The 27938-nt window shown below is 38.0% G+C and overlaps 1 protein-coding gene and 1 non-coding gene across 2 annotated transcripts in view; one reads left to right on the forward strand and one right to left on the reverse strand.

The window, feature by feature from the left end:
* SACM1L (SAC1 like phosphatidylinositide phosphatase) overlaps window positions 1–27276 on the reverse strand; it is a 98462-nt gene extending 71186 nt beyond the window's left edge. The window contains exon 1 of the mRNA XM_077129568.1: window positions 27153–27276. Coding sequence (XP_076985683.1) covers window positions 27153–27187 — 35 coding nt within the window. The 5' untranslated portion in view covers window positions 27188–27276. The remainder of the gene's footprint in view (window positions 1–27152) is intronic.
* A 332-nt stretch (window positions 27277–27608) lies between these two features.
* TRNAR-ACG (transfer RNA arginine (anticodon ACG)) lies at window positions 27609–27681 on the forward strand. Its single transcript has one exon. It is a non-coding gene; the product is annotated as a tRNA-Arg (tRNA).
* Window positions 27682–27938: the final 257 nt, after the last annotated feature.

Consider the following 27938-nt stretch of genomic DNA (forward strand, 5'->3'; position numbering starts at 1 on the left):
AAAAATCGCAGAAAAATCACATGATCATCTCAATTGATGCAGAGAAGGCATTTGACAAGATTCAACATCCTTTCCTGTTGAAAACACTTCAAAAGATAGGAATACAAGGGAACTTCCTTAAAATGATAGAGGGAATATATGAAAAACCCACAGCTAATATCATCCTCAATGGGGAAAAATTGAAAACTTTCCCCCTAAGATCAGGAACAAGACAAGGATGTTCATTATCACCACTATTATTCAACATCATGTTGGAGGTTCTAGCCAGAGCAATTAGGCAAGAAAAAGAAATACAAGGCATCAAAATTGGAAAGGAAGAAGTAAAACTATCACTGTTTGCAGACGATATGATACTATACGTCGAAAACCCGGAAAAATCCACAACAAAACTACTAGAGCTAATAAAGGAGTACAGCAAAGTAGCAGGCTACAAGATCAACATTCAAAAATCTGTAGCATTTCTATACACTAGCAATGAACAAGCTGAGGGGGAAATCAAGAAACAAATTCCATTTACAATCGCAACTAAAAGAATAAAATACCTAGGAATAAATTTAACTAAAGAGACAAAAAACCTATACAAAGAAAACTACAAAAAACTGTTAAAAGAAATCACAGAAGACCTAAATAGATGGAAGGGCATACCATGTTCATGGATTAGAAGACTAAATATAGTTAAGATGTCAATCCTACCTAAATTGATTTACAGATTCAATGCAATACCAATCAAAATCCCAACAACTTATTTTTCGGAATTAGAAAAACCAATAAGCAAATTTATCTGGAAGGGCAGGATGCTCCGAATTGCTAAAAGTATCTTGAGGGAAAAAAAACGAAGCTGGAGGTCTCACACTGCCAGACTTTAAGGCATATTATGAAGCCACAGTGGTCAAAATAGCATGGTATTGGCATAAAGACAGATATATCGACCAATGGAATCGAATAGAGTGCTCAGATATAGACCCTCTCATCTTAGGACATTTGATCTTTGATAAGGCAGTCAAGCCAACTCACCTGGGGCAGAACAATCTCTTCAATAAATGGTGCCTAGAGAACTGGATATCCATATGCAAAAGAATGAAAGAGGACCCGTATCTCACACCCTATACAAAAGTTAAGTCAAAATGGATCAAAGATCTAAACATTAGGTCTAAAACCATAAAACAGTTAGAGGAAAATGTAGGGAAATATCTTATGAAACTTACAATTGGAGGCGGTTTTATGGACCTTAAACCTAAAGCAAGAGCACCGAAGAAAGAAATAAATAAATGGGAGCTCCTCAAAATTAAACACTTTTGTGCATCAAACAACTTCATCAAGAAAGTAGAAAGACAGCCTACACAATGGGAGACAATATTTGGAAACGACATATTGGATAAAGGTCTAGTATCCAGAATTTATAAAGAGATTGTTCAACTCAACAACAAAAAGACAGCCAACCCAATTACAAAATGGGAAAAAGACTTGAACAGACACCTCTCAGAAGAGGAAATACAAATGGCCAAAAGACACATGAAGAGATGCTCAATGTCCCTGGCCATTAGAGAAATGCAAATCAAAACCACAATGAGATATCATCTCACACCCACCAGTATGGCCATTATCAACAAAACAAAAAATGACAAGTGCTGGAGAGGATGTGGAGAAAGAGGCACACTTATCCACTGTTGGTGGAAATGTCAAAAGGTGCAACCACTGTGGAAGGCATTTTGGCGGTTCCTCAAAAAACTGAATATAGAATTGCCATATGACCCAGTAATACCATTGCTAGGTATCTATTCAAAGGACTTAAGGGCAAAGATACAAACGGACATTTGCACACCAATGTTTATAGCAGCATTATTTACAATTGCAAAGAGATGGAAACAGCTAAAATGTCCATCAACAGACGAGTGGCTAAACAAACTGTGGTATATACATACGATGGAATATTATGCAGCTTTAAGACAGAATAAACTTATGAAGCATGTAATAACATGGATGGACCTAGAGAACATTATGCTGAGTGAGACTAGCCAAAAACTAAAGGACAAATACTGTATGGTCCCACTGATGTGAACCGACATTAGAGAATAAACTTGGAATATGTCATTGGTAACAGAGACCATCAGGAGTTAGAAATAGGGTAAGACAATGGGTAATTGGAGCTGAAGGGTTACAGACTGTGCAACAGGACTAGATACAAAAACTCAAAAATGGACAGCACAATACTATCTAATTGAAATGTAATTATGTTAAAACACTGAATGAAGCTGCATCTAAGCTATAGTTCTTTTTTGTTTGTGTTTTTTGTTTTTTTTCCTTTTTATATATTTTTTTGTTTTTATTTTTATTATTTTTATTTTTTTCTCTATATTACCATTCTATATCTTTTTCTGTTGTTTTGCTAGTTCTTTTCCTAAATCGATGCAAATGTACTAAGAAATGATGTTCATACATCTATGTGATGATATTAAGAATTACTGATTGCATATGTAGAATGGAATGATTTCTAAATGTTGTGTTAATTTTTTTTAACTAATAAAAAAAAAAACACTATGTAAGTAAATTATAAGCGTACTGCATTAGAACTGGTTACACCGAAAAGGCCTAGAGATTGACAACAAAAAATATAGGGGTGGGAACTTTCAAAATGGGGGATTAAGGAGAGAAAGTTAGGACCTATTTCTCACCCAAAGGCAGAGAGTAGCCAGGCAGAAACTGCCTGATTCAACTGTTTGGGGATCTGGGGACCACGGTAGGTCAGTACAACACCTAGGAATGACTAGGAAACCATGATAAGAGACTGAGTAATTTCATCTAAGGCTCCTGGAACCCACCCCCACACCCCAGAGGGAAGCAGCACCTAGCCACCAGATCCTTGGCTGCTGGTGGCTGTGGACTAGGATGGCTATGGGAGTCCTCTGCCCCAAGTCAGGAGAGGACAAAGCCCATTACTGAACCAGATATTGGCCCACAATGAGAAAACACAATCCTGGAAAGTTTCAGGCCTCTCAGTCACATGCCATTGGGAATGCTGAGCCACATGACAAGATGGATGAGCCTTGAGGACATCATGCTGAATGAAATAGTCCAGACACAAAAAGGATAGATACTTTATGACTCCACTTTTATGACCACGGTAAAGGTAAAACCAGAGGCTTATAATAGAGAATATAGGGGCCCTAGATATACACAGAAGCTTGAGATGGGTGACCAGTTAGCTACTGAGTTTGAACTTGATTGTAAGCAAATAGATAGAAGTGAAGGCGGTTCACTTGTGGGTCTATAAGTAATAGTACATATTGAAGGTTAACATGATTAAAAGGGGTTGTAGAGACTCATGTGTTCCACTGATCAACACTACAAATAGAAATAAGTTCCTGTATGGAAAAAAAAAAGAAAGAAAAAACATTGCTTTAATGAAGCAGGGTTTATTTTGAGCATCATTTTCTATACCATCCTATCCAAACATGATACTTTCAAAAGCTAGTAATAAAATATGGTGTAATAAAAATTACAGATTTTAGGCCCTTAAAACCTGGTTTGAATGTCAATTCCACTGCTTACCATCGAGTCTCTGTATGATGGTACAGAGACCATCTGTACCATCAAACCACTGAAATTCCAGGCTTAGTTTTTTTTGTTTGTTTGTTTTAATGTCTGGATAGCCTATATTTTCAAAAAATATTTTTTTAATTAGAGAAGTTGTGGGTTTATAGGACAATCATGCATAAAATAGAGGATTCCTATATACCACTCTATTATTGACAGCTTATATTGATGTTGTACATTTTTATAATTGTTTTATTAACTATAGTCCATGATTTAACTTAGGGTTCACTGCTGATGTTGTGTATTTCCATGGAATTTTTTAAATTTTAGTTTTATTTTAGTAACATATATATAACCTAAAATTTCCCCTTTTGACAACATTCAAATATATATTCAGCACTGCTAATTACATTCACAGTGTTGTGCTACCATCACCAAAACTTTTCCATCATCCCAAACAGAAACTCTCTATATTGTAAGCCTTCATTCCCTATTCTCTTTGCTTTCTCTCCATTAAAAAGAGATAACTGATAGGTAAGGATATATGAGACAATACACATGACATGTCCAGAAATAAGAAGAGTCTCCATGAAATGGCACCTTTTTTAAAGGTCATTTATTAAATGACCACCGGGTTTTAATGTCTGGTTTTCTCTTTATTCACGTCCATTGTCTTTACTCTCTTGACCAAGCCATTACCACCACTTTAGTTTTACATGTAATACAAAGTTAACAGGCTTTGGATAAGGTCTGAGGAGAGCTATACAGTTTTAACCACAGAATAAAGTCCATGGGTTTTATTACATCATTTTTCCTCATGTTGCTCCTGACCTATGTTCTAAGTTGACACCTATATTCTGGAGCATAGTCACCATAATTTATTTCTCTAGAGAAACAGTGTGTTACTTCTGTAATAACCAATATTAATCTTCATATACAAAGATGATTTTCAATACCTGGCCTCAAAAATCAAATTCCTCTCTTTTATCAGCACAAAGCTTGTTTCTAAATAAACAGCCAGTAAAGAAATGCATATTGCTTCCCCTCAATAGTTCAGCCTGACAAACCTGACAACCCATATTTATTTAAATGCATTTAAATGCTTCTCATCTGCAAAATTTCTAAAATGAAAGTAAATTATTTGAATGAAATCCATGACTTGAAAAGTCACACTTGTTTCCACATACAAATTCTGGTGTGTCACCTAAGAGATACCTTTCAGTCAGAAATAAATATTGTACAATCAAAAGCATTTATATAAGCAGGGAAAGTCTCCTAATAATATATAGACAACATATATATTTATACAGAGCTGCCAAACTATCCCCATTAAAAACAATTAAAATTGTATTCACCAACTTGGCATATCAATTTAAAACTGATCTCATGTACTTAAGGATACATCAACTGATGGAAGGCAAACGGTAGTTATAGATATGATGCAATATTATATGATTGCAGAAAGGACTTAAGTTGTGAGATATGCAACTAGGTGAATGAACCTTGAGGATATTATGTTGACTTAAATAAGCCAGAAACGAAAGCACAAATATTAGTATGGCATCACTAATATAAACTAATTATAATGAGCAAACTCTGGGAATTGAATTCAAGAGCATGGGTTATTAGGAGCAGAAAGTGGGCAGGAACTGGACAATCAATAATTAAGGAGTACAGAACGCTCAAATAAGGCTTATTGTAAAGATTCTTAGATTGTAAATTCTTACAGCAGTCATATTTATTCCTGAGTTTTAACTATCATTTCTAAATTCTGAGATACCGTGCTCTTTGTAAATAACCTGGTAGTTCCCTGGAACTTTAGGTATCTGCACGATACCTGAGACTCAGAGGTAGAGTTCTGCAGCTCTGACAGTAGGCATTACTCCATACAGCAACTGTTAAAGAAGCTGAGAAAGAGATCAAATTTTAATTAGGGCTATAAATGAAGCAGATCTGGTTAGGACTAACATAAATCAGGACACAGGGTAAAGGATGATATTAAATGTATTTTAAAACTCCAACTCCATGTGAAACCAAAGGAAGAAACGTTTATTTTGTCCAAAATTTAAATTTTCTGTAGCACATTGATCTAATTTAATGTCTCTGATCAGTATATTTAAACAACCTAATTTTACATAGAACCTAGAGAATAGGTAATGAGCTCTTTTAACTCTGTACAGGTTAATGTAATACCCTGATACACTCCTCTTTGGGGCAGAAAATTTAAAAATATTTGTGAACTCCCCTGGAGGGAATGGAGAAAAAAATGTAGATCTATTACACTTCCCCACCAGAGGAATTCCAGACATTCTCTCAAGCATTAGGGATTCCCAGTTTAATAAACTAAGCCCTCAACCTTGAGGCTTGCCATTATGAAACTTATTTCTGCAATGACGAAGCTAAGCCTACTTATACTTATGCCTAAGTGTCACCCCCAGAGAACCTCTTCAAAAATGTTTCAGGGGCACTCAAAAGCTGATTGGAAGCTCTATTTGTAGGGCAAGACTTGCCAGCTGAAGGCCCTCACTGTAGAGTGATAGTGAAGGAACACAGCTCTTTCACTGGGGACCCTTAAATCCCAGTATTTGAGGTTTTTTCCTCTTGGGTCAGTTTTTTTTAGAGACTGTCTTCAAAGCTCCTGTGCAGGTTGAGGGAGCCAGCATTTGTGGAGCCCATGCTGGTTATGCCTCTCTCTTTAAGTCAATTCTTCAAATAAACTCACTACTCTCTCCCACCCCACTACATGGGTCATGACTCCCAGAGGTGTCACTCTTCCTGGCAAGGTGGGACATGACTCATGGCTATGAGCCTGGCCCTGGCATCATGGGATTGAGAATGCCTTCTTGACCAAAAAGGGGGAAAGAAATGAAACAAAATAAAGCATCAATGGCTAAGAGATTTCAAATAGAGTTGAGAGATCATTCTGGAGGTTACTCTTATGCAAGCTTCAGTCAGATACTGCAAATTGCCACAGTATGTCAAGCTCCAAGGAATAATACTCCTGAAAACCTTAAAAAATACCCTGGGCTCTAAGACTCTATAAATGTTTTAGTTAGTAAGTTTAGTTTTTCAGAAACTTAAGGCCTCTATATTGTTTCCATGCCAGATAAACCCTGAAACCAGAGATACCAGTCTCTCCAAGAACATCATCCCATTTCATTCCTCTACCCCATAAGGTAGACACCTCATTCCAGCATGAAGAAACTAAAATGGTCATTGTCCAGATATCCCAGAAGACTGAGAAAATGATCAAATGAGAGGGAGGAAGGGTAACTAAGAAATTAAGATTTAACAAATGATTATGGCTACTGACTCATTATGTAGATATTTTTTTTTAGCTTCTAGTGTATCAAAATAACCAGAAAGAAATGCCTGAAATTGTTGATCTCTAGTCCAGTAGCCTTGATCTTTGATAATGACTGTATAACTATACAGCTTTTATCATGTGACCCTGTGGTTGTGACTGATACTCCCTTTATCAGCATAGGGTGGGTGAATAATAAAGACATGCATGGAAAAAAAAAACTTATCTGGGAGGAACACTGATAAAATATACACATCTTAGATTAAATCTTTTAGTCATATGCAAATAAATATACAGCAAGGTTCCATAACAGAGGAACTGGACTCCAGACACCAAGCAGAGCTGAGGGCCAGGGTAAGGAGCCAACTGAAGTCTGGAGGCATGAAGAAGTTATGCTTACCAATTGGTAAAATTATCCAACCCTTTTCTTCTGTTGGGCTCCACAAATGCTGGCTCCCCCAACCTGCACAGGAGTTTTAAGGACTGTCTCTAAAAAAACCTGGCCCTTCCCAGTGCCTGCCCATGTAAAAAAAAAAAAAAAAAAAAAAAAAAAAAAAAATGGCCCAAGAGAAAAAACCCTCAAATACTGGGCTTTAAGGGTCCCCAGTGAAAGAGCTGTGTTCCTTCACTATCACTCTACAGTGAGGGCCTTCAGCTGACAAGCCTTGCCCTACAAATAGAGCTTCCAATCAGCTTTTGAGTGCCCCTGAAACATTTCTGAAATGCCAACAAAGGATGACGATATTTAAGAAAAGCCTCCATCACAGAAATAGAGACCAAAACAAACATAAAAATAACTTTGGGTAAACAAATCATGCTGAGAGTTTAACCGAGAAATCAGGATTTAAGGGATAAATTACTGAATTTGATTACCGAATTATTATATAAATATTCCTTTTTGCTTTCTTGTATATTGGAGTAGACAGAGGGAGACATCTCAAATTTCTAAATTATAATCCAGCTACCTTGATCTCTGATAATGATTGTATAGCTTTTATCTTCTGCCCCTGTGATTGTAAAAACCATGTGAATAATGTTCATTTGTACCCAGTTATCCACTTTTTCAACCTGGAATCACTAAAGACAGCCCTAATGCTTATTAATGAAGGGTATTGGGTCAGCCCAGAACTAACCCACACCAAGTCCAAAGTTATCTTGACAACCGAGACTGAATCTAACCAAAGTGGGCCTGCCTGACATGCGCAATAGCTTAGACTTTAACCTAAAAGTTACCTATACATCATTCCACCATTTTCTTACATATGTTCTCTAAGCATGTAATCAAAATGCACATGCTCAATAATTGGACCACCTCTAATTACATCATGTGGGGCCACTTGCTCATTATCCTAAACCCTGCCCATCTTTTCCTGTAATAAAACAATCAAAATCACTGCAGTTTGTAGAGACAGATTTTGGGCCGGTAGGCCATCTGTTCTCTTACTATGCACCTGGTAATAAACTCTTTCTCTTTGAAATCCCAGTGTCTCAGGAATTGGTTATTGAGCACACTGGGAAAAGAGAATTCACAGCCTTTGTCTGGTAACAAGAGCAGAATAAAACTTCAAAACATATTTAAAATTAATAGCTATAAAAGAGAAACAGAAAGTAAGAATATATTCTTGGACTGACAGCAGAAATAGTAATTTAAAAATTCAATAACAGGGCGGGTAATGGTACCACACAGGCAGAGTTCTCACCTGCCATGCCAAAAACCTGGGTTCAATTCCCGGTGCCTGCCCATGCGGAAAAAAAAAAAATCACTAACAGGTGTGGAAGAAAAAATTGGGGAACTCTCCCTGAGAATAGGATAAAAAGATAAGGGCTCTAAAAAGGGAAAGCCAAAAGTAGGAAAGAAAGCAAGAAAGAAAATGAGAGGCTCAACCCAAGATGTTCAACATCTATTTAACTGGATTCCAGAAGAGTACATGAGAAAACAGAAAATAAATTATCAAAGAAATAATAGGAAAAAATCCTCAGTCTGAAGGGTGAGTTTCCAGACTGAAAAGGTCCATCAAGTAGTCTCACAAGCAGTGTGGACAACGAAAGCTACAGGCTGAGCCCCCAGTCTTGGGGTTTGTTCATATGAAACTTAACCCCACAAAGGATAGGTCAAGCCTACTGAAAATTTAGGCCTAAGAGTCACCCCCAAGAGAGCCTCTTTTGTTGCTCAGATGTGGTCTCTCTCTCCAGCCAACACAACAAGCAAACTCACCACCCTCCCACTGTCTACGTGGGACATGACTCCCAGGGGTGTGGACCTTCCTGGCAACGTGGGACAGAAATCCTAGAATGAGCTGAGACTCAGCATCAAGGGATTGAAAAAACCTTCTCAACCAAAAGGGGGAAGAGTGAAATGAGACAAAGTGTCAACGGCTGGGAGATTCCAAACAGAGTCAAGAGGTTATCCTGGAGGTTATTCTTACGCATTAAGTAGATATCATCTTGTTATCAAGATGTAATGGAGAGGCTGGAGGGAACTGCCTGAAATGTAGAGCTATGTTCCAGTAGCCATGTTTCTTGATGATGATTGAATAATGATATAGCTTTCACAATGTGACTGTGTGATTGTGAAAACCTTGTGTCTGATGCTCCTTTTCTCTACCTTGTCAACAGAGGAGTAGAACATATGGAATAAAAATAAATAATAGGGGGAACAAATGTTAAAATAAATTTAGTTTGAAATGCTAGTGATCAATGAAAGGGAGTGGTAAGGGGTATGGTATGTATAAATATCTTTTCTGTTTTCTGTTATTTCTTTTTCTGAATAGATGCAAATGTTCCAAGAAATGATTATGATGATGAATATGCAACTATGTGATGATATTGTGAATTACTGATTATATATGTAGAACGGAATGATCAAAAGAGGAATGTTTGCATTTGCTTTGTGTTTTTTGTATTTAAAAAAATAAAATTAAAAAAAAAAGCCCATCAAGTAAAGAAATGGGAAACATGCACATAAGCATATAAGGCATAAAAGTTCAGAATACCAGAAAGAGGCAATTCTGAAGTTTCCTCAAAAAAAAAAAAAATCAAGAAAAAGAAGCACTGAAGTAATCAATGGTCACTCTATTGGACAATTCACCAGCAACACATTAAACTATCCAACAGCAAGGACTTCAATTTTTTTTTTTTTAACATGGGCAGGCACAGGAAATTGAACCTGGTCCTCCAGCATGGGAGGCGAGAACTCTGTCACTGAGCCACCATGGCCTGCCTTTTTAAATTTTTGAAGGATAATAATTTCTAATTTGAATATTCTATAGCTAGCCACATTATCAAGCAAGTGTGAGGGGAGAATGAAAACATTTTCAGATATGCAATGTCTCAAAAAGATGTCTCTTTTGCATACTTTTTTATAAAGAATGAAAGGCGCATTCCACTAAGATGAGGGGGTAAACCAAAAAAGAATTAGACTTGGAATCCAAAATAGAAGAGAGCTGAAAGGTATTCTCATAATGATGGTAAAAGGAGGTCCCAGAACAATAGCTCTGTAACAGGCCTAAAGAATAACCAGCTCAGATTTAAAGCACAGAGACAGAGGTCTTCCAGAGGTGACAGAAAATCTTTCAATCAATAGTTACTTGATATGTTTCAGAGACATCTTATTGCTCTGTCAGAGATACAGAAGATTAATTAATGATAGGTACATTTTAAAAATCAAGCAAATAAAAGTACCAAGACAAATAAATCCTAGAGTATATTAAGCAGATAATCAAAAAGTATTGTCAAAGTCCCTTGAGGGACAAGAGATAGAATATGGAACTACTAACCAGAAGGGAATCCCCTGATACTGTGTGAAACTCTAGGGAGATCCAAATAAATAGGCCATGCCTCATATCCTGAGGCTTATTCTTGTGAAGCTTATATAAGCAGCAGAGAAGCTTACACTATCTATAGGCATGCCTAAGAGTTACTTCTTGAGGACCTCTTTTGTTGCTCAGATGTAACCTCAGTCTCTCTAAGCCCAACTCTGCAAGTGAAATCATTGCCCTCCCCGGTACGTGGGACATACCATCCAGGGGTGAAAGTGTCCCTGGCGACATGGGAGATGACTCCCAGGGATGAAGTTGGCCCTGGCACTGTGGGATCAACAATTCCACCCTGACCAAAAGGGGAAAAGAAGTGTAAGTACTAAAGTATCAGTGGCAGAGAGAGTTCAAATAGAGTCAAGAGAATACTGTGGGGGTTGCTCTTACACAAGCTTCAGTAGACCGTGCTACCTACCATAACCTACCAACCCCCATCCAGAACCATTCCAGCCAATTCTAAAGAACACCTAGGGCAATATATAAGATTCCACAAAGGTTCCTTATCATAACCTACCAACCCCCGACCAGAACCATTCCAGCCAATTCTAAAGAATACCTAGGGCAATATATAAGATTCCACAAAGGTTCCTTGCACTAGAGTAACTTCTCAAAAACCTTCAACTTCCAGATAGGTCTCTGGTCCAGGTAAGTCCTGAAACCTAGAGAACCCAGCCTCTCCAGAACATCAGATAGTTTCATCTCCCTACCCCATATTAGTGACAGACTCTTCTAATATGAAAAAGTTAGACTCCCCTTAAAGAGAGGGATGGAAAGATCAAAAGTGATAGTGGAGGTATACAGTGAAGATAGGATTTAATAAACAAATATGAATACTGAATCATTAAATTGATAACTCTTTTAGTCTCCTGTATCTTAGAGCAGCTAGAAGTAAAAACCTAAAATTGTAGAATTGTAACCCATGTCAAACTCTGAAATCTGTTCTACAACTAACTGCTGTGCTGTACTTTGAAATTTATTGATTTTTCGTATATATGTTATTTTTCACAAAAAAAGGTTTTTTTTTCATTGCAATGATAAAAAAATATTTAAATATTTAAAAATATTTAAGCCTTCTAGCTTCCTATATTCTGGAGTAGCTAGAAGGAAAAATCTGAGAGGATGGTATGATAGCCCATGATAACTCTGGGATCTGTCATGTAACTACTTGTTGAAGAGTGCTTTGGAAACTATTGCTCTTTTATTTCTTTGCTTTGTATATATGCTACACTATACAATTAAAAAGTTAAAAAAAAATAAAACATAAAAAAAAGAACCAAGACAGTTGTCTTCAGGGCAGATGGGGGGAGTTTTTGTAAGGAAAACTAAATATACTATATGGCTTCACTTGAACCACATCTACAGGACGATAACAATATGAATACTGAATATTTTACTATATATTGAAAGGAGAGGGGAAAGGGTTAGGAAAATTAAATCCTCATTTTCTAAAAGTACTAAATCATCAGATGACTTAAACCTTAACAAAAAAATCAAGAAATAGCAGTGTAAATGTTGTTCAGTAATATGGAGTAAATACCAGAAGACATCACTTAAAAATCTCTAGGGCAGTGGGAATTGGGAGTGCAGAAGGGTGCTCTCTTTTATTAAAAATTGTATATACTATTTAATTTCAAACCACACAGATGTATTAGTTTCAAATAAAAATTAAGTTTTAAAACTGTATTAAAATAAATTACAAAAATATGAGTAAAATTATGGCTCAAAGTGGACAGTTCTAGACCAAGGGCCTGGGGCCTTTGTTTGCTCTTATCCCTTGGACAGACGCTGTTGGAATCTAAGCTGCTGGTGCTATTAACAGGCGATTCATATAATGTCTATGAAAAATCATTATTTCTAGACTTAAGAACTGGAGAGATGTAGAACTGAACAGTGCCTGCCAGATAATATTTCTAAGGGCAGTAATTATAAGTAATGAACTCAGAATTCTATTTTTCATAATAAACAGCTTGGTGTCTCCCCTACTCACAAGTACCTACCTTTGGTGTCCTCCTCTTCTCTTTTCCGTCCTTCTACTTACAACTGCTTTTTTTTTTTTTAATATTTCTGTTGAGAAATCTTCATATACAAACAGTCCATACATGGTATACGATCAGTGACTCACAATGTCATCACACAGGTGTGCATGCATCACCATAATCGTTTTTAGAACATTTACACCCACTTCTTTACTGGCCTTAATATTGATCTGACATATATTTGGCTTCTATTAAATATTATTCTGTAAGTTTTATGCTTGCCAGGTTTCACTTCAAAACTTGGGAAAATTAACTTCAACTCTCTAACACAGCCAAAAACACTCACAAGGATACTTGAGTAAACATCCAGTGGTGTAATTCTAGCTGGTTTGTGTGACAGTGGTTGTTTTTTTTTTAAATCTTCACCAAACAGACTCCAAAGTTTCTCCAAATAAGGACTCTGCACTTATTCTAATGTTCATAGCAAAACCTCAATTTTGTTAGAGAATATAACATTTTTAATCAGCAACACCTACAATAACTTGTTTTTTTGCGTATGATATTTAATTAATGTTTCCTTTAGGTCATTGAAACAGTAAACAGAATTTTAAAAATTGTTTTCCTTTCTTCCAGCTAAGGAAATATCTTGACAAGTCAAACATTTTAAACTGGATTTGAGGTTATCCTGTAACTATTATGAGAGTTAAAAGACAGCAATGTAGTCTCTGATTAGAATGTCTACAAAGTGTCATTGAAGTCAGGTACTGCCTGGAGATTTTTCAAAATTAATCAGTCTGCATAGCTATCCTGCTTCTCAATATAATAAACACATGAAAACTGTTGAACTTCATGGAAATCAAGACAGAAGACTCAAGATAGTCAAAGAGTAGTTCAGCATGAACAACTTTCCAACTAGGGAAAAAAATCCTCTCAACTATAAAAGGAATGGTCCTCAATTCCTGTGATGTCCCACATATCCATAAAACCCTACCACATTACTTATTTTATAAAATAGGTTTTAGAAGACAGGAAAATTCCATCCAGGAAGATTATTTGGTCATTAACCATAATGTTGATATCAGAACTCTAAGGTTCAAAGTAATAGTGTACTATATACTAAAAAGAGCTTCTGGTTCTTATATAAACTATTTGTTGCAGGGATAGAATACATAAAGGTATCAACTGTTAACTAACTGAACAAGAAACTATCACGTTTCTTTAAAGACCAAGGGATTAAAAACCCAACCCAGAATTCTAGTTTCTGTTATGATGACAAATAATTTTGGGGGGACAGATCAAAATAACATAACATTTAAATAACACTTGTTTCCTACTTTGACTATCTTTGTTAGTTAACTATTTTTGCTTTTAAAAAAGGATTAGTGCAACCAAAGTATAGGGTAAAAAAGAAAAAAAAATCACAGGGAAGAGTAAAAGTTAAATTCAACACAGGTAATTCTGGGTATTATAGTTAACTAATTGCGTTTAAATATATACTCAGACAGAAGGCAGCTTAGTGAGGTGTGGGATTTAGTTCGTCCTCCAGCGCAGCTAGTAAGTAGCCAGGAACGGTACAGAACAACTGCTGGGGCCACGTCAGTGACTGGACACACAACGTACCCCAGTCTGGACTAGCTGGACCAGCTGCGAGCCCCCCGCCCCAGAACTGTGAGTTCCCCAAGCCTCGGTGGCTGGCGCCCCTCCCCCACAGACTGCTTCCAAGAGGGGAAAGGAAAGGGATTTTACTAGCAGCAGGGGCTGAGCACAACAAAACTCCAAATGTGGAATTAATTAACAAATTCTGACTAATAAATATAGGCCCCCCAGCTCAGCTGAAACTTGAGTAAAAGCGTAGGTCGCTGTTTTTTGCCCTGGTGCAGAGGGAGCAGGGATGACAGAAAAAAAGGTTTTTTTATCTGAAAAGGTCTGGACCGTGCAGGATAGGAGGGGGCACATAGGACCAGGAGATACACAGAGCAACATACCAACTTAAGCTCTCGGTTGGCAAACCTGAGGAATGGAGTCCTGCTCTGAAAAGGATTTTTCTTTTTCTCTTTTGTGGCTGTATGTCTATGGATTGATTACTCTTTGGATATAGCTGCAAGGCTTCTCGGGCTCCACCGCCCCAGGGATAGGCAGAATTGAGTTTGTTCGAGAGCTCGTCTGGAGCCTGTGCCTTCGCCAGGACAGGGTTCAGGCCCAGCTCGGGTGGATTTCCTCCCTCAAGGAATTCAGATCCCAGGGTCTGGAAAAGCAAAGCAATTAAAGCCAGCCTACAACCTCTCTTCTGTCTCCACCATACCCCCAGCAGGGAGAGTCTGCTGAAGGTAAAGGTACTGCATCACCTTATGCTGGTGGGACCTGCAGGCAGAAAAGCACCACATACTGGGCAGGATAAGAAAAACAGAGTCCAGAGACTTCACAGCAAAGTCTTTTAATCTGCTGGTTCTCATCCTCAGGAAAAACTGATGCAGGTGACTCCTTCTGAGAGGAGACCAGTTTGGTCTGAGAAAATCTGACTGGGGTCTATAATACCTAAGTAGACCCTCTTAAGGGATGGGGAAAGGCACCATACAGGCAGGGCAAGAAACAAAAAAACAAGAACTGAAAAATTCTGATCTACTAAATGAAACCTAAGATAGAGGACTAGAATAAGCAGAACTGAATGTCAAAGAACAGACAGACAACAAGTCATCCAGCAAGAAAATCCTAGGGGAAAAAAAAAGTGAAAACGATCTCCAGAATAAATTAGTTAAGGTAACTAAATGCCTAGATGCCAGCAAAAAATAACGAATCATACTAGGGAAATTGAAGAAACAGCCCAGTCAAAGGAACAACCCAACAATTCAAATGAGATACAGGAGTTGAAATAGTTAATTCAGAATGTCTGAACAGACATGGAAAACCTCTTCAAAAATCAAATCAATGAACTGAGGAAGGATATAAACACAAGGAATGAACAAAAAGAAGAAATCAAAAGTCTGAAAAACCAAATCACAGAACTTATGGGAATGAAGGGCACGGTAGAAGAGATGAAAAAAACAATGGAAACATACAATGTCAGATTTCAAGAGGCAGAAGATAGGATTAGTGAACTGGAGGATGGAACATCTGAAATCTGACAAGCAAAAGAAAACATAGAGAAAAGCATGGAATGACAACATGAAGTGCACAAATAAATGGGTTGTGGGTGTCCCAGAAGGAGAAGAGAAGGGAAAAGGAGGAGAAAAACTAATGGAGGAAATTATCATTGAAAATTTCCCAACTCTTACGAAAGACTAAAAATTACAGATCCAAGAAGGGCAGCGTACCCCAAAGAGAATAGATCCAAATAGATGTACTCCAAGACACTTATTAATCAGAATGTCAGAGGTCAAAGAGAAAGAGAGAATCTTGAAAGCAGCAAGAGAAAAACAATCCATCACATACAAGGGAAGCCCAATAAGACTATGCGTAGATTTCTCAGCAGAAACCACGGAGGCGAGAAGAGAGTGAGATGATATGTTTAAGATACTAAAAGAGAAAAACTGCCAACCAAGAATGCTATATCCAGCAAAACTGTCCTTCAAAAATGAGGGGGAAATTAAAACATTTGCAAACAAAAACTCACTGAGAGAATCTGTGCCCAAGAGACCAGATCTGCAAGAAATACTAAAGGGAGCACTAGAGACAGATAAGAAAAGTCAGGAGAGAGAGGTATGGAGAAGAGTATAGAAATGAAGACTATCAGTAAATGTAAAAAGAAGAAAAATTAGATATGACATATAAAATCCAAAAGGCAAAATGGTAGAAAAAGTACTACCCATACAGTAATAATACTAAATGTTAATGGATTAAACTCCCCAACCAAAAGACCTAGACTGGCAGAACGGATTAAAAAACAGGACCCAACTATATGCTGTCTACAAGAAATGCATCTTAGACCCAAGGCTAAACATAGGTTGAAAGTGAAACGTTGGGAAAAGATATTCCAAGAAATAACAATCAGAAAAGCGCAGGAGTAGCTATACCAACACCCAACAAATTAGACTTCAAATGCAAAACAGTTAAAAGAGACAAAGAAGGACACCATGTATTAATAAATGGAACAATTCAACAAGAAGACATAACAATCATAAATATTTATGCACCGAGTCAGAATGCTCCAAAATACATTAGGCAAACACTGAAAAGAGAAATAGATACATCTACCATAATAGTTGGAGACTTCAATTCCCCACTCTCATCAATGGACAGAACATCTAGCCAGAGGATCAATAAAGATACAGAGAATTGGAATAATACAATAAATGAGCTAGACTTAACAGACATATATAGAACATTACACCCCACAACAGCAGGATACAACTTTTTCTCAAGTGCTCATGGATCATTTTCAAGGATAGACGGTATGCTGGGTCAAAAAACAAGTCTCAATAAATTTAAAAAGATTGAAATCATACAAAACACTTTCTAGGATCATAAAGCAATGAAGCTAAAAATCAATAAGAGGCAGAGTGCCAGAAAATTCACAAATATATGGAGGCTAAACAACACACTCTTAAACAACCAGTGGGTTGAGGAAGAAATTATACGAGAAATCAGTAAATATCTCGATACAAATGAAATTGAAAACACAACATATCAAAATTTATGGGATGCAGCAAAGGCAGAGCTAAGAGGGAAATTTATTGCCTTAAATGCCTATACCAGAAAAGAAGAACAAAAATCAAGGAATCAACTGTCCACTTGGAAGAACTAGAGAAAGAACAGCAAACTAACCCAAAAGCAAGCAAAACGTAAGAAGATTAGAGCAGAAACAAATGAAATTGGGAATATAAAAACACAAGCAAAAGGTAAGAAGATTAGAGCAGAAACACAAATGTAATTGAGAATATGAAAACAATCAAGAAAATCAACAAAACCAGAAGCTGGTTCTATGAGAAAATCAGTAAAACAGATGGACCCTTAGCAAGGCTGACAAAAAGAAGAGAGAGGATGCAAATAAATAAAATCAGAAATGGAAGAGGAGACATAACTGCTGACCCCACAGAAATAAAGGAAGTAATAATGAGAGGATACTTTGAACAACTTTATGCTAATAAACTAGACAATGTAGATGAAATGGACAACTTCCTAGAAAGGCATGAACACCCAACATTGACTCAAGAAGAAATAGACGACCTCAACAAACCAATCACAAGTAAAGAAATTGAATCAGTCATTAAGAAGCTTCCCCAAAAGAAAAGTCCAGGACCAGATGGCTTCACATGTGAATTCTACCAAACATTCAAGAAAGAATTAGTACCAATCCTGCTCAAACTCTTCAAAAAAATTGAAGAGCAGGAAAGCTACCTAACTCATTCTACAAATCCAACATTACTCTCATACCAAAGCCAGACAAAGATATTACAAGCAAAGAAAACTACAAACCAATCTCTCTAATGAACATAGAACCAAAAATCCTCAACAAAATTCTAGCAAATCAAATCCAGCAGCACATTAAAAAAAGTTATACACCATGACAGGTAGGATTCATCCCAGGTATGCAAAGATGGTTCAACAAAAGAAAATCAATTAATGTAATACACCATATCAACAAATCAAAGGATCAAAAACCACATGATATCTCGATTGATGCAGAAAAGGCATTTAACAAAATTCAGCATCCTTCCTTGTTGAAAACATTTCAAAGGATAGGAATAGAACGGAACTTCCTCAACATAATAAACGGAATATATGAAAAATCCACAGCTGACATCATCCTCAATGGGGAAAAACTGAAAACTTTCCCCCTAAGATCAGGAACAAGACAAGGATGCCCACTATCACCACTGTTATTCAACACTGTGTTGGAAGTTCTGGCCAGAGCAATTAGACAAGAAAAAGAAATACAAGGCATCAAAATTGGAAAGGAAGAAGTAAAACTCTCACTGTTTGCAGATGATATGATACTATATGTCGAAAACCCTGAAAAATCCACAGCGAAACTACTAGAGCTAATAAATGAGTAATGAACATACTGAGGGGAAATCAAGAAAAAAATTCCATTTACAATTGCACCAAAAGAATAAAATATTTAGGAATAACTTTAACTAAAGATACAAAAGACCTATACAAAGAAAACTACAAGAAATTGTCAAAAGAAATCACAGAAAACCTAAACAGATGGAAGAGCATACCATGTTCATGGATTGGAAGACTAAATATAGTTAAAATGTCAATTCTACCTAAATTGACTTGCAGAGTCAATGCAATACCAATTAAAATCCCAAAAACTTACTCTTCAGATAGAAAAACCAATAACCAAATTTGTCTGGAGGGGCAGGGTGCCCCAAATAGCTAAAAATATCCTGAGAAAGAAAAATGAAGTTGGAGGCCTCATGCTACCTGACTTTAAGGTGTATTATGAACCTACAGTGGTCAAAATTGCATGGTACTGGCATAAAGATAGATATATTGACCAATGGAATCAAATAAAGTGTTCAGATATAGACCCTCTCATCTATGGACAACTGATCTTTGATAAGACAGTCAAGCCAACTCACCTGGGACAGAACAGTCTCTTCAATAAATGTGCCTAGAGAACTGGAGAGCCACATGCAAAAGAATGAAAGAGGATCCATATCTCACACCCTACACAAAAATTAACTCAAAATGGATCAAAGACCTAAACATTAGATCTAAAACCATAAAACTTTCAGAAGACAATGCATGGAAATATCTTATCAATCTTATAATAGGAGGTGGTTTCCTAGACCGTACACCCAAAGCACGAGCATTGAAGAAAGAAATAAATGGGAACTCCTCAAAATTAAACACTTTTGTGCATCAAAGATCTTCATTAAAAAAGTAAAAAGACAACCTATACAATGGGAGACATTATTTGGAAATGATATATCAGATAAAGGTCTAGTATCCAGAATATATAAAGAGATTGTTCAACTCAACAACAAAAAGACAGACAACCCAATTACAAAATGGGCAAAAGACATGAACAGATACTTCTCAGAAGAGGAAATACAAATGGTCAAAAGGCACATGAAAAGACGTTCAACTTCCCTGGCTAGTAGGGAAATGCAAATCAAAACCACAATGAGATATCATCTCACACCCACCAGAATGGCTATTATCAATAAAACAGAAAACGACAAGTGCTGGAGAGGATGTGGAGAAAGACAAACACTTATCCACTGTTGGTGGAAATGTCAAATGGTACAACCGCTGTGGAAGGCAGTGTGGCAGTTTCTCAGGAAACTAATTAAGTGTAGTATTGCCATATGATCTGGCAATACCATTGCTAGGTATCTACTCAGAGGACATGAGGGCAAGGACACAAACAGACATTTGCACACCAATGTTTATAGCAGCATTATTTACAATTGCCAAGACATGGAAACAGATAAAATGTCCATCAACAGATAAGTGGCTAAGCAAGTTGTGGTGTATATATAGACAATGGAATATTATGCAGCTGTAAAACAGAATAAAGTCATGAAGCATGTAACAACGTGGATAGACCTTAAGGACATTATTCTAAGTAAGATTAGGCAGAAACAAAAGGACAAATACTGTATGGTCTCACGGATATGAACTGATATTGGTGAATGAACTTGGAGAATTTCAGTTGGTAACAGAGACCATGAAGAGATAGAAATAGGGTAGATATTGGGTAACCGGAGCTGAAGGGATACAGATTGTGCAACAGGGTTGATTGTAAAAATTCAGAAATGGATAGCACAATACTACCTAACTGTAATACAATAATGTTAGAACACTGAATGAAGATGAATGTGAGAATGACAGAGGGAGGAGGCCTGGGGGCACAAATGAAATCAGAAGGAAACATAGCCAATAAAGACTGAAATGGTATAATCTAGGAATGCCTAGAGTATATAATGATAGTGACTAAATGTGCAAGTTTAAAAATGTTTCTGCACAAGGAAGAACAAATGAATGTCAATAATGCAGGGTGTTGAAAATAGATGGTAATTAATATTTTTAAACTTTAACGTACATATGAGACAAGCAAAAAGTGTTTATTTAGTCCAAAATTTATATTTTGACTAGTGCATTTCCTAACATAACTTATGTGGACAGGTTAAACACCACAGTACTTGGAACCTTACGTAGGGCATGAGATTTTGTAGGTTTGTCCAGTGATGCTCAGATAAATCCCAGAGCAATTTGAACAGTGAATAGGGAAGTATGTGTAGAGTCCCCTAGGGAATGTGAGAAAGGGGGGAAATTCAACTTCCCCAAGTGGAGAATTCTTGATATTCTCATAGGCAGTGGGGACAGCCAAAGCAATAGGCCGAGCCTACAATCTTGGGGTCTGTTCATATGGAACCTAATCCTGCAAAGGATGGGCTAAGCCTACTTAAAAATAGGCCTAAGAGTCACCCCCAAGAGAACCTCTTCTGTTGCTCAGATGTGTCCTCTCTCTCTCAGCCAACACAGCAGGCAAACTCATTGCCCTCCCCCTCTCTATGTAGGACATGACTCCCAGGGGTGTGGACCTTCCTGGCAACCTGGGACAGAAATCCTAGAATGAGTTGGAACTCAGCATCAAGGGATTGAGAAAATCTTCTCCACCAAAAGGGGGAAGAGCAAAATGAGACAAAATAAAGTGTCAGTGGCTGAGAGATTCCAAACAGAGTCAAGAGGTTATCCTGGAGGTTATTCTTACGCATTAAATAGATATCACCTGTTTAGTTAAGGTGTAATGGAGAGGCTGGAGGGAAGTGCCTGAAAATGTAGAGCTGTGCTCTGGTGGCTATGTTTCTTGAAGATAACTGTATAATGATATGGCTGTTGAAGTGAATGTGTGGTTGTGAGAGCCTTGTGTCTGATGCTCCTTTTGTCTACCTTATCAATGGACAAGTAAAACATATGGATCAAAAATAAATAAATAATAGAGGAACAAAAATGTTAAAATAAATTTAGTAGATTGGAATGCTAATGATCAGTGAAGGGGAGGGGTAAAGGGTTGGTATGTATGAATTTTTTTCTGTTTTCTTTTTACTGCTTTTTCAGAATTGATACAGATATTCTAAGAAATGATCATGATGATGAATATACAAGTATGTGATGATAATGTGAGTTATTGATTATATAACAAGAATGGAATGATCATATGATAAGAATGTTTGTGTTTGTATGTGGTTATGTATCATAAATAAAAAATAAATTAGATAAAAATATATATATATTTACCTGGACTACCTCTTAAGAGCACATTTTTAAAAATTTACCTATGTTAAATTTTTTAAAAAGCAATATATTTAATTATAACATACATCCTATTACTTTTATTTTCTCTCAGTGTTGGCATTATGATTTTCTAGTATCTGAAAACATGTTGCTTTTTTCCTATGTTAACATTTACAACATATTTTAGGCAACAAGTGACCTCTTCAAAATCCTATCAAATCATGAGTCAAATTAACCCATCTCAAAAAGACCACTATTTACATAGAGGCATAATGACAATCAAGTCACAAAACTGCAGTATGAACATATTTCCTCAAAAACTTACATAAGGCAGGCCATGATGGCTCAGCAGGCAGAGTTCTCATCTGCCATGCCAGAGACCTGGGCTCATTTCCCAGTGCCTGCCCACGAAAACAAACAAAAAAAAACTTACATAAAAAATTGAATCAAGGTTTCAATGATCAAATTTAATATTTGTCTCTGATTGAAAATATCCAAGCATAAAGTTTTACTAGGTTTCATCAGAGAAAAGAAAAAAAGTCAGACAGTAAAGAAGGTTCCTCTGAAGCTTTACACCGATGCCCAGACGGTACCCTCATCATCCCTCAACCATCCTCCCTCTGGGTTCCAGCAACCTCCCTACCTCACCGAACACCTCTTCAACAGACCCTATAGACCACAGGTTCATCACAGGCATACCCAGGGCCACCCGAACAACTCCAGCTGGTGTTGCTAGAAGGTCAATACACTTCAATTCTATCTTCTTCCTCAAACTCCAAGTTCCCCCACTTCAGACAGGGGGCCTTCCTATTCCCTTTACACCCTAAGATCTATTCTCTCTAACGACCAGACACCTTCATAGGCCCAAGCCCAAATGTTACCTAATCTGAAACTCTAATCCACAGCACAATGTTCCAGAGCACCAAACCACATACTCCCACCCCAAAGAATGCTCTTGGTCCTTACTTAGCTGCGTCCACTCTGAAAATACACTTCAGAGAACACAAAAACTACTAGGACCTCTGATTAAACCAGCAGATTCCCAGGCCCCATCCCCAGGTATTTTTACTCCTAGGCAGACTTCTGGAACATTCATTTAAAATAAGCACACCAAATCTCTCTCAAGTCTGAACCCTCACCACATCTCCAGCAACCTTAATGCCTTACATCTAAACCCCACATCATCTGTTTCCAAATTCATGAGGGGAATCTTAGGTTCCCTACACCCTTTCCTCCACAAAGAGCTGTGAGAACAGTCTGAATGTTCTATGTACTGGATAGACTACATATGTCTTAACAGAGGTTAGCTTACATCTGTTCTGAGGGTTGCACCACAGCTGTCCCCACTGACTTCAAAGCTATGAGAATCTTTTTAAGAAGAAAGGCAACTTCCTAAGCAAATATTATCTCTCCAGAAGCAAGCTGCAGCCTGATTTAATATCTAAAGGATTCCCCCCTGCCTTATACCCTGTTTCAGCTAACATTTTAAAAGAAAGGGAAAAAAAAAAAACTCGTTTAAATTTCCCCAAAATGGGTATTTCTGTTCCAATTATTTTGCAGTTTCAAATGTATCAGCATCTGACATTAGCTGGGCTTACACAAATGAATGAAAAAGCAAAAAGGAGTCTCAACATAGGATATTTACAAGTGGCTAGAATTTTAAAATTTATGAATTTTAAATCCTGAATAAATCTGTATTCTGCTCTCTATATTTAAAATTCATATAGAATCCATATTTATGGATATGTCAACTATTTTCAATTACACGTGATTCATTTCTACACCTGACATGTCTGAGGACTAAAGCAAGAGCAATCTGGTAAAAGAAAAGAAGGTAATTGGGATAATGCAGAGTAATGGAAAGATCAGGCTCTGGGCCAGTTGTGTTCCAAGGCCAGCTCTGCGATGGCTTGGCTGTCTGACCCAACTGCGTGACCAAGGGCAATTACTTGCCCGTTTTCAACAATGACGGAGGAGATATGTCAACCATGACCCCACAGAAACATCAGGAAAACAGTAATACACATGAAATGGCTTAAGGTACTGCTGCTTCAAAATAATACATTCCAAATTACCCCTGACTGTTCTTTTAGAAGTGTTGTTAGGTATACTATACTGGAAAGTTCTTTTCAGTTACTAAAGTGATTGACTAAGGAGCTGCTCTGCACAAGGCTCTATGCTAGGTACCGAGGGAGACTAGAGAAGAAATAAATGTTAGGGTATTTCTAATGTGTTCCAGATATCTGCAACCTGTTTGGAGAAATAAAGTTTGCACAATGATTTAATCATTTCTAGGAGGCAAAATGAGTGGTTCAAAAAGCACTATGGATGGATCATTCTAGCTTTCAGTCCTCTTGTCCATGAGACTGTAAATACACCGTAAATCAATCCTACGAGATAGAACGTGTAAATTATATGGACATTTGTGTCTAGTCCCTGTGGCAATATTTATCTTTTTAAATTAAATAACATCCTGCCTTTTAAAAAGACAGTTATGGGAGGGCAGACCATGGTGGCTCAGCAGGCAGAATTCTCACCTGCCATGCCAGAGACCCGGGTTCACCTCCAAGTCCATGCAAAAAAAAAAAGACAGTTATGGGAGCTCAGAAAAGGGAGAGATGTGGGAAGAAAATAGCTTCTCAAAAGTGGGAATCGGTGAATGTATATTCTCATTCAGTCCTTACAATAGTCCTGTGAAGTATTAACACTCCCATTTTACAGATGAAAAACAGATCAAGAGGGATTAAGTAATATACCCAAGGCTACAAAGCATGTAACAAGTCATGGTTTGCATCCAAGTCTCTTCTAACTGAAAAATCTGAGCTATCACAGCTCTACCACGGGTGTGGATGGTGTATACAGAGGGGAGAGAGGAAGGCATTCTAGATAGACGCATCTAAAAATAAGTCCTAACTTGAAGCTAGACAAGGGTGAGCCAAATCTGCTGAAGGGGGAAAACAAAAAAAAGCGGATAGTTATGGGAAATAAAGTTAGGGCCTAGATTATGAAGAGACTAGAATACACATGATTAAGAAATATATCGTGATCCTATAGGACAATATGATGAAATTGGAGACTGTCAGCAGGGTAGTAAGATGATGAAACCAGGGCATTATAAAGGTGAAATTCATAGGAGGGCAGAGATGGACTGGTGGAAGAGTATGGCAAAATGTAGAACAAATTATTATTTAAAATCTCATCACTTCAGTATTTAAATAAACCCAGTAATGGTACTTCTGTAATAAAAATAATCAACATATCCCTTTTGTGTGGATCTTTCTTAAAACTTTTATCTAGGCATATTTTTAAAACCAGCTATGCCTTTCTCTTATTAATTCATATATATGGTTCAGAAAAACATTCTACCTCCAAATGCACCTAAAAAAGAATACTCTGTAGTTATATCTATATATCCAAAACCAAAAGTCTAATCTAAAACTTTGAATGTCATTCCTCAGAGCAGGAAGAACCAAAAAAACACATAAGAGAAGAAACTCTAACTAGAAAACTCATCAATAAAGAAAAACAAAGTTGCAAAAAAGTTGTATCTTCACATTTACAGAAGCACTCAAAAAGTTCAGGGAAAAAAAGTTAAGGACTGAAAATGAGAGAATGGCTTTCACATAACCCTAGATCTATTTTTTCACCAAAACAAATGTACAGTTTTCACTTCTCACATAAATCAATACAAAAGCATTATCCTCACCACTTAAGAGACAAACTTCCTTTCCTCTTTTATAGATACAATGCTTTTTTCTCGAGGTCTGGACTGCTGATGATTAGTGCTCCAGCAGCTTAAAAACAATGATCACAATTCTCAAGTTCTCCATCCCATTCAATCTTTGCCACAGGAAAAATGCAGCTGCATTCTGTAACTTAACACTAGCTGCATGAAGCCAAGGTTCCATATTCCTTAAACACATTTGAGACGTGGTGTAGGATCACACTAACCACTTCAGTGACTATCAGATCTACAATAACCCAATTACCCAGCAAAGCACACGTGACACTAGTCCGGCCAGTACTCTAGTCAAAGAATGAGCGTCAACACATTCATCAGCAAGGTTATCACCTTGCAAGGAGGAATTGGGAGAGTATAGGAAAACTAGGGAAAGAAAGCGTGGAGAGAAGTTTACTATTGGGGTTCTCAAAGAGAATTACAATAAACAGAAATGACAGAGAGAGTAGGGTGAAGAAAAAGTAATCTACACAACATATGATGTCAAGTAGTTACCTCACTTCCAATTTTATACCCCTAACTTTACAGCGAAACTTCCAAAAGTTATTAGTACGCTTAAGGTTCTGGGGAGCATAAGCAAGCACCCAAACCACATTGTGATGTCCTCATTTCCCTGCAAAAGAAATGTGATATTTAAGTACCAAGATATTTTAACTTATAGAGATGGATAAGTTTATCAAAAAATTATATATGTTTCTGCTTCCAAAGACATTCCAAACTATTGCCAATGGATTTTCAAGCATCCTAGGGTAAAACAAGAAAGAAGTGAATAAAATAGTTATTCCAAGAATAAACTTAAAGCAATGGCATGAAAAGTGTGGTGACTGGTGGGAATGCTAAGGTAAAGACATGTTTTTATTTATCCAGAACAAGCCAAAAGCTCTACAAACATCTATTTTACAATTCTAACAACCAGAACTTATTAAAGCCTCAAGAAGTTGGATTTAACGAAAAGCGTATCTACAGCGCCAAGATTCTCAAGATTAGCCTCTGGCTGTCAACATGGATTCAAAAATCTGCTTTGTGCTGGAGTAGTACAAAACTTAAAGCAAAGTAAGTATCTTTAGGACCTTAAGAGTACTGATTGTGCTTTATACGGACCCTAAAGACTGTTCAGGGAGACATCGATGCCCACATAGACTGTAGCCAAGAAAAAGATTTGTCTATCAGTAGACTCTAAAGTACTGCTTATGGGACCACTAAACAAGAGAAAAGTCTTTTTTTCAGGTGACCCATACAAATAGAGCCGCCCCCATCATGAAAGTAGGAAGGTGCATGCCCTGGAGTGCTGCATCGTACGCCGGCCCCCCGCTCAGCTGGAAACTAGGCGCTTGCCCACCGCGGGCACCGAAGCTAGATCAAGCGGAGAAAGGCCAATGAGTCCATCATTCCTGGAACCTGGGGCGACTGGGGCCGGGCCTGGGAACTGTCGCGCGGCGCGAAAAAGTCGAGGACTAAAGGTTCCCACACCCGACACTCCGCCCCAGGCCCCAGGCGCGCTCGCGGTGGCCGGTAGCCCGCACCTGCCGCCCTTCCCCGCCTGCCGCCCCTCAAGTCTTTTCTGTCAGCTGCCTCTGGTCCGCGGGACTCACAGCTTCAGCTGCTCATAGACCGTCACCGCCGCCATCCTGCACCACCGCCTCCTTCCTCCTTTCTCCACCTGCCCCGCCCCGCGCCGCCACCTCGGCTACCACGCTACCGGTCACCCTGGTACGGCGGCAGCAGCGCCCGGCCTCGCCCCTCCCCCGGCCCGCCCCGTCCGGGTTGCGAGAGAACGGGAGGCGGCCGCGGACAAACTTAGTGCGCGAGCCAGCGAATGCGAGGAGACGCTATTCGATGCGGAGGATTGGAGCACGCGGAAGAGCGCTGTGATGTAGCCGCTGCGGTTTCGTGGAGTGCGTTTGCTGGGGAAGGTGGGGTGGAGAGAGCTGTGGGCAAGAGCCACTGCGCTCAGCCCAAGGGCAAGAAATGAAACACTGTTTTTCGGGAATCGAGTGAGAACTGCCTAAGGAGTGATGAGCTATTTTAGTGTGCGCTTGGCTAGTACGGGGCCAGTGGCGCAATGGATAACGCGTCTGACTACGGATCAGAAGATTCTAGGTTCGACTCCTGGCTGGCTCGAGGGGTACTTTTTTTTTTGTTTTGTTTTGTTTTGTAGAGTGTTGCAGGAATTTTCCCTGAAAAGGATTATGGCTAAAGCGTGAAGGTTAAATAACGTGAATTTTAACGTTCTTTTCTCCAAAATGACACCCTTTACGATATTTGGAACTCGCGGTTGTCTGATATGGTTTGTAAATTGCAAAGCGCCCTATTCTTAATGTTGCAGATGGGAACCACTTTAAATCGCGAACATTTGGGAAGGTACATCTGTAAAGGTG

The sequence above is a fragment of the Tamandua tetradactyla genome, chromosome 15, assembly GCF_023851605.1.
Source record: "Tamandua tetradactyla isolate mTamTet1 chromosome 15, mTamTet1.pri, whole genome shotgun sequence".
NCBI classification, from domain to species: domain Eukaryota; kingdom Metazoa; phylum Chordata; class Mammalia; order Pilosa; family Myrmecophagidae; genus Tamandua; species Tamandua tetradactyla.